The 13,148-nt window shown below is 36.5% G+C and overlaps 1 protein-coding gene across 1 annotated transcript in view; it reads right to left on the reverse strand.

Moving 5' to 3' along the window:
* ITGA1 (integrin subunit alpha 1) overlaps positions 1-13,148 on the reverse strand; it is a 167,603-nt gene that overhangs the window by 101,635 nt on the left and 52,820 nt on the right. The window contains exon 2 of the mRNA XM_023210559.3: positions 6,001-6,121. Coding sequence (XP_023066327.1) covers positions 6,001-6,121 — 121 coding nt within the window. The remainder of the gene's footprint in view (positions 1-6,000; positions 6,122-13,148) is intronic.

Here is a 13,148-nt window from a genome sequence, read left to right on the forward strand (position 1 = left end):
TATATATTGAATGAATGAATGAACGACTGTATCAAGTACTTAAGAATCTGAATAAGGCAGACCAGGGAATTTACACTTATGTGACCAGCCAAGATCTGGATTGCAAAATCTTTTTTTTCCATTTTAGAGGATATATATTCTGCATAAGTAGGATGCTATACATGCCTTTGAGTGACACCAAAGGCATTTCTCCAGGTCAAAGAGCTAGAGAATCCTTATTGCTAGAGGTAGACAATTGACTGAAAAGTCAGAAGGCTGGTGTTCCATATCCTGACCCTGTGACATACTTGCTATATTAAACCTTTGAACATTCATTCTCTGTCTCAGTTTCCTGTCTAGAAAATACAGATGATAACAATGATATCCACCCAAACCCACAGGGTCAATGTGAAGGCCCAGGCACATTGTTCTATAAACTATGAGTATCATTATTCTAAAATTTAATGCAAGTTAGTTTTAACTTATTATATTTTATTTCTATTAGATCTTGCTTTTTATATGGCATTTTTGCAATGACCTCTATGCAGATTAACAGGATCAAAACATGTTATGGATATCATTACTGATTTCTGGAGAAACATCTGATCAACTCAAGGATCATCAAAGTGAGAGAAACATATTTCTCCATGAGTAAGCTACAATTATAATAATATTTAGTAAGCAGAAATATTTGCTATTCACAATAGTCATCTTGTTATTATGTCCATTATTACATTTATTTGAAGAGTAGCTGGTGTCTGATGTCTCTGCTTCATATTTATGTTTTATTCCCTGTAAAAGATAGTTTCTTGGAGAAGAGTGTCTTATATTTACATTATTTCATTAACATCCTTTTCACCTAACTTTACCTTGATGTCTAATACATAGATCAAGCCAAAGTCACTCTCAGAATGCCAAGCAAATTCTGCTCGCCTGTTTCTTTTTAAATAAATGGAATAAGCATTTTTTCATCTGAGAGAATGAAACTTACACGGTGACCCCATCAACTGCAGTGATTTGCTCATAAAAGGTGGAGGGGTGGAAAAGAAGGGAGCCAAAGAAATGACAAGTTTGGCAATGAGGAAATTTCAACCTCAAAAGGCATAGAAGCAATGTAAAATAAGCATATTAAAATCTGTAACAGAAAATTGTGTAAACCCTTAAAATGTCTCTCCTCCCCAGTCTGGAATAGCTCCATATCAGCCGGGATTCTTCTTTTCTTTTACAGTACAGACATATTGGGAATAGGGCATCAATCACAAGAGTCCATTGGTACCCTGACCTGGCATAAAGCAGTGTCCTCTAGGGAAAAGGCATGAGGTCACGATAAACATTGGGTTGAAGGTTGGCAAGGATGGATCCTGAAAATCTACTTTGCATTCAGACAGGTCCAGTGAAGTGACTGAAGCCCCCAAGAAAGGTTGCTTGAAGGGCAGTTAAAAGGGTAGACATACATGCTGGAAGGAATGAAGCAAAGCAGCAACAGATTAAAGTGGAAAGCCCCAAACAGACCTGTCACATTTTCCCATTCAGCTGAGACTTGGCCATGCTGATGTTTACCACTAAATCTGGAAATCTGGAAGGCTTGTGCTGTGCTGAGCATGTTTGAATTTCTTTTCCTCAAAGCAAAATTGTGAAGGCAATTATGTTCTTTCTGAATTCTTCTGAACCACATTACAATTACTTGGATGCTCCAGCTCATGCTAAACATAATGAACAACGGCTGATCTTAATCAGATGTATGATGTGTTCTGCTACTGAGAAAGCATGTGGCTTCCGAGCCAAAGATATAAGTTATACTTCACAGCAAACTTCTGAACAGCAAAGAGGACATAAGGCTACCTTTTCTGTTAACTTATATTTCTTTGGTAAGAATTAAAGCTATGTTTTCAAATACACAGACTGTACTTGTCATGGGCCAACAAGTGCTCCTTCTATAGGTGTACTATAGCCACAATGTAAGATGGGTCAGGATGAATTTTTTTTTAATCTGAAGTTATGAAATTCAAAAGCATGAGCAGTAAATATGACTTATGAAGGTGCCTACCTCTAGAGATAATTAAATAACAAAATCCATGTTCCTCCAAATATGTCAATTATTCTGTGGTGCATTTCTTGAAGTAAGTCTGCAATGTATCTGATTTTATAGGCACTTACAGAACATCCAAACATGTTTCTACATTTATTTTGCACTACCGGATCCCAGATCTCTTTAGAACAATATGCTGCTACCATGCCATCTTTAAAAGTTTGGAAATTTAGGTATTTGTAATTTGCTTACTTTTAAATTCAACTGCCCACATCTTATTGGTTGCTCTGATTTTTCACAACTTTTCCCTAAAATCATTGCAAATAACAAATGTCAGCGTGAGATTTAGGTTTCTGATATCATCGACATTCAAATGCTTACAAACTCACACATATTAATATGTAAAGTCTGGTACCTACCACAAAAATAGGTTTTAACAACATTTACTTTTAAATATAGTCCTAATGAAGAAAAAGGCACAAGACTGAGTGTAGAGATGAAATGTATTACAGCTCTGGTCCTAAGTAGTTTCATTTCCCTAGGAGAGCCACATTCAATTTTATTTTTTAAGGAGCTTTTTTTTTTTTTTTTTTTTTAATTGATGATAACAAAGTGTCAAACTAGATTTAGTTGTTCAGCCAACAAATAATGATTGAGTACATATTATGTATAAGGCCTCATACTAGATGTGGGGTAGTGCCCAGGGTTACAAGTGGGCTGAAAAATCAGTCTTTTGTTTTCTGGCATTTCCACTAACACATTAACTTCTCCCTCTTACCTACATTCCAGTTTGAGGTTTCCCACTACCTAGAAATCACCTTGAACTCAAGCTATTTAAAAACAGACTTATCCACTTCCTGATAAGTCGATTTCCCTTTCTCTGTCAATGACAACCCACTTCCCAATGAGCGAGCACAGAAATTTTGGAATCTATCTGACCTCTCCTACACCTTCACTGACCATTTCCAAACTTCCACCAAGACTTACTGATTCATCTTGATTTGTCTTGAATACATCTTTCTTTTTTTTTTTCCATTTGCCCCTAATACAGCCTGAAGGCTCATCCTTTAAGTAGAAGATTATAGTTCTTGAGTGTCTATATATTTCCTAGTTTTCAGGCACCCCATTCTCCGGTCCAATTTATATGTAACTTCCCAAATGAAGTTTCATAAAACGACAACTTACGATGGCTTCTCAATGTCCTCATATTAGGTCCAAGCTCCTGTGTTTGTCTTTCAAGATCTGCCATCATCCTTTCCTCTTCTTTCATCTCAATATGAGGCCTGTTTACTTACCAACACACTCACTTATTCTCAAGTCTGGGCCCTTGCTCTTGTGGCTTCCCAAGCTTGGAGTGGCATTTTTCTTTTCATATTGAAAGTTAAGTCATCTTTCAAGATTTAAGTCAAGAACCAAGAATCATCTCCTCCTGTTTTGAATTCCCGTTGAATTTATAGTCTATTCTGCACTGGTTGTTGGCACTATTCTCTATTCCTAAGCATTTCATGTATGTTGTTGATTAGGTTAATTAAAGCTTTTATATTTGCTTTATATGTAAACATTTCCCATGGAATTTAGCATAATGCCAGACACATGAAATGGATTACATAAATACGTGTTGATTGACTGACCCACATTTATGCTATGGCTAAATAAAAAAACCTTAACCCACCAACAAACATTTTCAGAGACAATTCAACTCAGTTTTACGGGTAAGTCAAGATATAAGGCATAGTCCCTCATCTCTTATTAACATTACTTCACAAATTCATGTAGAATTCTGATGGTTCAGTCCAGTCTAGATTCATTCAGACAGACCATTAGCAACATCCTTCTTGCAACCTTACTCTTACTATCCAATCTATGCACTCTTTTGTTCCTTTCCCAGTGTTGGCTGTCTTCCTTTTTCCTTATCCATACCTTAACCTTCTACAAAGATAGAATGACCTTAGCAAGGACATTCCTCATTACATCAAGGCTTCATTCAGGCCTGGTTTCTCAGTTTTCCACTGCTTTGACTTCTGGTGCCTTGAAAGGAGGGACTGTAGAATTTAGAGGGTGGAAATCTCACAATAGGATAGGTTCTTATAATGAGAAACAGTGACTGAAGAGATCAAATGGGGGCACTAAGGCTTCTAAAAAGAAATATGAACCCCTTTTCACTCTACTAAGATTCATTCATATAATTAAGGACTTCTGACATCAGATTTTTCTAAAATCACAAAGACAGGACTGGATGAAAAAGAAAACATGTAAGTTTTTCTCATATCAGAAACTGAAAATGAGAATTTCATGAAATATTTTAGCAATATTTAATCATCCTTTAAAGGGACACTTCATTTTAAGTAGGTGGTTTAAGTCTTAAAACTTGCTATTTACTATATTCCTCTTTAAAATTTGTGTAACTATTAGTAATTAGTGAAAATTAACTTTTATGTGTTTTTGTAAAGTTAAGGTTTTGAAGAATAACATGTACTGCATTTCTGTTTATTATAGCTTATGCACAAAGTCTGGCCAGTTGGTCTACTCACCATTACTCTCCCAGAGGTACCTGAATTGAAGGTATAATTCCTAAAAGAATAAAGTTATTGTCTCGAGGGAGAGCTGTACTCATTTAACCTTAAAAACTGGGGGCTGGGATGGGTGGAGTATAGGAGGGAGGGAAAGAGAACTTAAAATCTTAGCGTCTAGCATTAGGTTTGTTATCTGAGATATATGTAAGGAGAATAAAAGAGTGAAGTATCTCAACAAATTCTATTTTATACCTAGCATAAAATAATTTACTTGAAAAATGTGAGAACTCATTACTTTTTATAGTCTTTAGGGCATTATTATCAAATTAACCAAGTCTAAAAGATAAAACAAAATGCAGAAAATCCACATATTTTTATTAATGAAATAATTATAGTGATTCATAGATCCTTGTTATCCAAGTAGATATAATCTCTTTTTGCTTATTATTATAGCTACTAAAAATATAGGCTTGTTTAGTTTAAGTTATTAAACTAAAGTTTAACTAGCTACTGCTCTTTTTTTCTATAATGTCCAATTAAACAAAAATTGCATTTACTAAAAATTCTATTAAATATTAAGCAAAAGAGCTCCAATATTCAGTTTACATAATTTTCAAAAAGTTAGTTATACTTTAAAAATCATATCTATGGCCAGGAGCTGTGACTCACGCCTGTAATCCCAGCACTTTGGGAGGCCGAGGCAGGTGGATCACGAGGTCAAAAATTCAAGACCAGCCTGACCAACGTGGTGAAACCCCATCTTTACTAGAAATACAAAAATTAGCTGGGCGTGGTGGTGCCTGCCTGTAATCCCAGCTACTAGGAGGCTGAGGCAGGAGAATCACCTGAACCCAGGAGGCAGAGGTTGCAGTGAGCTGAGATCACACCACTGTACTCCAGCCTGGGTGACAGAGCAAGACTCCATCTGAAAATAATAATAATAACAATAATATCTACAATGAACTTAACCAATATTAAAGGGTTTGAAAGTAGATACAAGAAACCCTATAAAGTTCATTATAAACATTAGACCAAGCTCAATAAATCAGTAAAGACCAAACTCACGGAAGTGATATTAACCCTTTCAGAGCACCATCTCATTTGCCTCCAAATCCTTCCTACTGGATTTCAAACAGGTGCATTTAAGCTACTGTGAAATGAGAACAATTAAATAATTCTTGCCAAAAGAACATAATTATGGAACAATAGTTTTTTTGGATACAGAACTTCCTTGAGGTCAATCTAGGCATCAACAAAAATCACTAATCCCTTCCTCTAATATTGCCAAGGAATTTTTTTTGTTGTTGTTGTTTTTTTTTTTTACTTTAGGTTAGCTTCCATTGCCAAATGACTAGACTGCATTTTCCACCATAAATAATTCATTCTGTTAAAGTTTCATTCATAAAAGAAACTGTAATCAAATAACATTTCCCATTACCTTGTAAAATAAGTAAACAACAACAAAACCCATGGGCTTACCATTTTCCTTCTTCATTTTCATATTGTTGAACAGTATATCCAAACATATCTTCCACTGGGCCACTGAAAGTCATTGAATTTTTCACATCAACATTGAATGGTACGCAGCAGCGTAGAACAACTTTAGGAGAAAAACAAAATCCAGTTACATAAAGTTAACTAAGATTCTGTCATGTTTTGAGTTATGGAAGGCATTGTTGAGGTTACCATCAAAAGCTGTTTCTATTAAAAAAAAATGAAACTCAAAGAATGAAAACTCAAGGAAGGTCCCCATTCTTAACTGTATTACTAACTGTAAATCAACATAATGACTTTAAAGAACACAAATACTAACATTCAAAAAAATTCCATACTAATTTAATATCTGTACCATTCCTAGAGCTGAGGATTTCAGAATGTGTGGAAAAGAGCAGGCAGAAACTCAGATTCTTACATGACTAATACAGTTGCAGATAGTTTTCCAGCAGTGAGCCCTGCAGAAAACCATGGCCATCAGTGAACTCTGAACAGCTCATTTTCCCATTTCAACTATAGAGAAGGCACATATAATCATGTAAAGCTTTATAAAAATAGATGTTCTCCTTGCTGCTTCCAAAGGAAAAGGTAAGCTGATGCTCTCCACCCAGAGATGGCTTCCCATGCAGGCCTGAGATTTGCTGTGTTTCCCTTCCTTAATCAAGTGTTGGATGGAAACTTATACTAATTCTCTGAAGCCTCCTTATAATATTGGTGTTAATAAATTCACCAGTTGTTATCCAGATTAAATCACATGATATATCTAACGGGTCTACCCAATGCCTGGCACATACTACATATTTGATGAGGGTTAATTCTTTTTAATTTTCTCACAGTACAGGTTGTGGAAACTCTTAGTAAGTGAGACTGTCTCTTAAAGAAGTTCTAGAATCACCACCTCAAATGGATGATGCCAAATTCCTGCTTTGGTTTTGGATTTTAAAGTATACTTATGAAGTTCCAAAATATTCTTCTCCTAGGTGTAACTAAGAATTCTTTCCAGGGGGTCACGATGGCTCATGCCTGTAATCCCAGCACTTTGAGAGGTGGGTGGATCACCTAAGGTCAGGAGTTTGAAGCTAGCCTGGCCAACAGGATGAAATTCCGTCTCTACTAAAAATACACAAAAATTAGCCAGGTGTGGTGACATACACCTGTAGTCCCAGCTAATCGGGAGGCTGAGGCAGGGGCACCGCCTGAACCTGGGAGACGGAGGTTGCAGTGAGCCAAGATTGTCCCACTGCACTCCAACCTGGGCAACAGAGAAAGACTTCTCAAACAAAACAAACAAAAAACAAACAAACAAACAAAATTATTTCCAAAGAGCACTGTCTTATAAAATTATAGAGCCTCATCAGATACATTCAGAGGTGACTAAATTCAGTCTCCTTTGTTAAAACCACCATATAGCCACATAGATTCTGAAAAATTATCTTTTCTAGTCTTATAAATTGTGAGTGGATTAAATCACTCTAATATTTTAACCCTTGCTCACTATGAACTTTTTTCATAAATGTACTTTAAGTCCACACTACTCTAATTTATTATCTTTAAATTTTGGCAACAATAGTAACTGCTTTTTCCTTGAAGAATAAATTCATCAAAGAAACAAAAAAAGATACACCTGTGTATCTATCTGTAAAGTCTTTCTTGACCTCCCTACCTAGAAGTAATCTTTAAACTTCTAAAACCTCCTTTCTTACTTTTTAAGAAACCTCTCATGGAGATAATTACTGAATACTATATAGTTATCTGTGTGAGATTTTTCCCCCCAGATTGGAAAATTCTTAAAAAACAATGACTCTCTTACTTACTTTTCTTAATCCTTTATCAAAATCTCGCACAACTCCTTGTACACAGATGGGCAGTAACTTATTTTCAGACTGACAGATAACACGTTGAAGGAAGAAGTATGCCACCTCTAGTTAAAGATGAACTGGCAACTATTTCATCTTAGTTAAAGAAGATTTTATGGAAATAGAAAGTTTCAACTAAGATTTTTAAAGAGAGAAAGAGATGAGATTTGGCAGTGAAAAGAAAATGTGTACCCAGGATTTGAGAGGGTCTCTGCAAGTGTTAAGTCACAGGTCAGGACAAATATGGTTGCAAGATCATGAAGAGATTTGTCTAGCTGGCATGAAGGAAGCAGAAAAAGAACGGGTGAATTGCATGGGTCCTTTTATGTACATTTCCTGTTCATTCTTCAAGGGTGATAGAGAACAGCTGGTTACCATCTTCTGCATAGTAGTCTTTCATGTATTTGAAGACAGTTTTAAATGCTGCTTACTCTCTAAACTAAATAGTCTTGCACTGCATAATGTTTCAGTTAATGACAAATTGCATATACAATGGTGGTGTCATAAGATTATAATACAATAGCTTTAGTGTACTTTTTCTATGTTCAGATATGTTTAGACACAGTCACATTTTACTTTTTTTTTTTTTTTTTTTTTTTTTTTCTTTTTTAAGGCTGAGTCTCACTCTGTTGCGCAGGCTGGAGTGCAGTGGTGCAATCTCTGTTCACTGCAACCTCGTCTCTCGGCTTCAAGCTATTCTCATGCCTCAGCCTCCCAAGTAGCTGGGATTACAGGTTCCTGCCACCATGCTTGGCTAATTTTTTAATATTTTTAGAAGAGACTGAGTTTTTCCATGTTGGCCAGGCTGGTCTCAAACTGCTGGCCTCAAGTGATCTACCTGCCTTGGCCTCCCCAAGTGATGGGATTACAGGTGTGAGTCACTGCGCCCGGCCATCATTGTGTTTCTGTGGCCTAGAGTATACAGTATAGTAACCACCTGTAGAGGTCTGTAGCCTAGAAAACTTAGGTGATATACCGCCTAGATGTGTAGCTCTAAAATCTAGATTTGTGTAAATATACTCTATGATATTCACACAATGATGAAATTGGACACAGTTTGCAGAACACATCTCCATCACTAGGTGATGCATGACTGTAGTAGATGCTCCTATTCTTTGCTCATAGGTTTTGTGTATTTATTTTTTGAACAATTTCAACAAAGTATTTTTTGATACAAGAAATGCATAAAATAATACTTCTGTAGCAGGGTTTCTCAACTTTGGTACTATTCACATATGGGTCAGAAAATTCTTGTTATCAGGGGCTATCCTATACTATAGAGTGTTTAGCAGCATCCTTGGCCCTTACCCACATGAAGCCAATAGCGCTTCATGAATTGTCATAATCAAAAATCTCCAGACACAGCCAAACTCCCATGAGGCCAAAATTGTCCCCAGTTGAAAACCACTCTTGAACAGATGAAGACCAGAACATCACCACCAATTATTTTGTTGAAGAAGATGACTGAAAACCAACCATGGCTCATAAACCAGCAGAATCTGCATCACCTGGGAGCTTGTGAATAATGCAGAACCTCAGGCCTTATCCAGATTCCCTGAATCACTACCTACGCTTCCAAGAGATCCCCAGGGCAATCATGCCTATTAAGGTTTGAGAAGCACAGCTCTGTAACGTGGTATCTCTTTTTCATAATGTCAATACAGGTAACCTAAATAAAAAATACTCACTATGCTGTAGAGAAAAGGGGAAAAGGATCCTCTTTAATCAGGGTCAATTTCACCCCCTTGAAGGATTTTTCTAGCATGTCATCATCTTTAGTACATTTTCTCCAAAAGCCATTTGTGGTACCCCTCCTCAACGTAAGACCAAGCAGTTTTGGTTTCCTTTTTGGGCCTGTTTGTTTATTCTACATGTTGTGTGGAATGCCCGGGGATGTGTGCTGTACTTCTTTTTTCATTTCCTGTCCTTAGAGTTCTACAGGCAATTTGCCCAAAATGATTGTAAATCAAACTCTTTTATTTTTTCTGAGGCTCCAAAGAGCCTGAAGAACAGGAGATGACATAAACAAAATAGTTTACGTCTAGTTCTTTTGATTTAAAGGAGTGAGTAAACAGTAAAAGCAGCCTTTCATAACTTTTAGTTCAGTGTGCATTTTGTTATACTATACTATTCAGAACTCTATGTACCAGAAGTAAAGAAAAATTGTACTTATTCACAACCGAGCCTCTGCTTCCACCCCCAAAAAAGCAAAACACAGAGGTGGCTTCAGAGACAACATAGAAAAAATACAAAAAATAATGGGAAATAAACATAGATAAGACAGATGTCAAAAGTAAATTCTGATTTCACATGTACCAGCAATTGAAAACCAGTATTTTTTCCCCTTGCAAATAATAACTATATTGTGTACTGACCAGGTGTTACTCTCATTTAATTTGCCAGCAACTCTATAATTAAATACCATTATTATCATCATTCTGCAAACAAGGAGAAGAAAGCTTGGGAAGGCAGACAAATGTACTCACATTTCCACAGGCTTCCAAGTCCAAAGTAGTAACCAATATTCATATTAATTCAATTTTTACATCTTAGGCCTAAAACTAGAAAGGGCTAGTGCAAAGTGATATGAGGATGAGCTTAGAAGACAGGCACATATTAGTCCTCATAACTGCATCTCCTGAGAGGCAAATTTGGGGAGGAGACTTTTCTACAATAGCAATGGGCTGGAAAGGATTTGAGGAATGAGTGGAAAGGCTGGGTAAGGAGAGAAGTCCTGGCCACAGAGCTCCAGATCTAACTTCTTGAAAGACTTCAGCTACAACTTATAGGTCTAGGTAGAAAAGAAATGGAAAGACTTGCTCCCATTCAAATATGGTTATATATGTGATATATGTAAGTGTTAAAAACAAAAGAGAAAGATGAAATTGCTGATGTTGAAGGGTATCTCTTATACAAATAAATTATGAACAATTCCTTTACCCCAGGATGGAATTTGATATGTAAGAAAACTAAATGAGAAAGAGGGAGAAGCAACCTACATCTCTACAGTACTTTCTGCTTACAAACATTTTAAAATATAATAGCATAATAATAATAATAACCGTAATGATATTGAGCTATTCAATCATTTGTGGGGGTGAGGCAGGACAGCAGACATTCCCCTCTTTTTGTATATTAGGAAACTGAAGCTCAGATAGGTTGAGTGATTTGCCAAAAGCCAGCCTGCATTAATGGCAGAGGCAAGATTTCAACATTGATCTTATGAGGCCAAATCATAGGATTTCTGTAACTAGGGTGCTATTGAGTTGGTCTGATTAATAAAACTAAAAGTAAAAATAACAACCCAGCTCACAACAATCCTCAAAAGGCTCATTATGGCTATTAATCATCTTGTAGCTCTGGAGTATTTGACAATAGGACTGGCAGAAAAAGGATAAATGGAGGTGACAGAGGCTGTTGACAGATGGAAGGATGCCACCCTCTTGTATGCATCCTTGAGTTCCAAGAAGTGTTACTGTAGCCTGTTTAGTTGTTGGCTTCTTAATAAAGAAAGTCTGTCTTTGGACCAGGTGGGTCAGACTGAATCCCAATCTAGTAATATCCAGATGGGAATATTCAACAATGAATGTAATTCTGAATATTGCAAATTTCAAGCCAAGGAAAGAGGGTATCAAATAAATGATGACAAGGTAATGTATTAAAATGCTATTGCTTTATTTCAAACTTCCTACATATGTTTATCTTATTTAGAAATAGAAGAAATCATAGAATTAACATTATTTTTATTATTTTTAACATAAATAATGAAATAATGACATAAGATTAAGACAAGACATAATCATAATTATGTTTTTATAGTGAATTAATGGTTTAGAGCAAATTCCTTGGTGATAAAGAAAGATAGTCATCCCTGGAGACATATGAACTAATTTTTTCATCTATTATTTATTAAATCATTCATATATTCCACTACTCCACAAATATAACCAAGTGTTTACTCTGAATTGAATATATGGTAGGCCCTGGAAATACAGTCATAAAAAGATGGTGCTAGGCCAGGCACAGTGGCTCACACCTGAAATTCCAGCACTTTGGGAGGCCAAGTCAGGTGGATTACCTCAACTCAGGAGTTCAAGACCAGCCTGGCCAATATGGTGAAACCCCATCTCTACTAAAAGTACAAAAATATTAGCTGGGCTTAGGGGTGCACACTTGTAGTCCCAGCTACTCAGGAGACTGAGGCAGCAGAATTGCTTGAACCTGGGAGGCAGAAGCTGCAGTAAGCCGAGATTGTGCCAATGCACTCCAGCCTGGGTGACAGAGTGAGACTTCATCTCAAAAAAAAAAAAAAAAAAAAAAAAAATAGATGATGCTCCCCGCTCCCCCAAAAAAGGCAAGTGATTTCACCTCTATGAACCTCAGTTTATCATATTTGAAATGAGCTTACAAATAACTTTCAGGTATTAATTGCTGCAAGAAATACAAATTATGCATTTAGCAAAAGAGAATGATCAAGAAATGAGCTAACTGATTTCATAGGTAGAATCCAAATAATCAATATACCATCTGGCAGTTGATTTTTCTTTCAAAAGAGGACTTTTCCCTCATTTTGATGACTGTATCTTGAAACACAATAGAGGTATGTTACATCAGTAGGGATGAGACAGCAGATTCTTGGACTCATTCTCATAGCAAATTTCCTGTTTCTAAACTTGGCTGCAATGACATACATAAAGAAAATCTAAGATGAAGGTGTCAGGCCTTCCAAGTGGAAGAGCTAGCCAGGGAGGAGGAGTGCAGATGACACCAGTCCATTCAGTTAGAACCCTTGGATTCTCATCTCAGTTGCTCAAAACATGATGCATATCTGTGATACCACCTAGGATCTGAGCCAATAACAAGTTGGACCTTCTTTCACTCTAATAAAAATTTACTCCCCTCTAACCTATTTTAAGGGTTGCAAGTCTATTACAAAGACAGGGTGACCCTGCAGTGATTCTTTCTAGTATATTAATGTCCTACTAATGAATTCACAGACCTGAACCACCTGAGAATCAGACAGCATATCTAGAAAGTATGAGCTCTATATTGAAGAGCTGGAGAGGCCCCTCCCTTCCACAAGCCTGAGCCCTAGTACATTCTTGGTAGCTCTTACCTCTTGTGCCAAAGCCTCCTGGTGGAAAGAGTTAATTCACCCCATTCCCATGGTATAAACTGCTAATGTCATATATTCTCACTATAACTAAAAGCTGATGTATTCAGTATTTTCTATAACTCCAAATTTACTTTCAATCTCCTAAATTCAGGTGAAATATA

The sequence above is a fragment of the Piliocolobus tephrosceles genome, chromosome 4, assembly GCF_002776525.5.
Source record: "Piliocolobus tephrosceles isolate RC106 chromosome 4, ASM277652v3, whole genome shotgun sequence".
In the NCBI taxonomy this organism is placed as follows: domain Eukaryota; kingdom Metazoa; phylum Chordata; class Mammalia; order Primates; family Cercopithecidae; genus Piliocolobus; species Piliocolobus tephrosceles.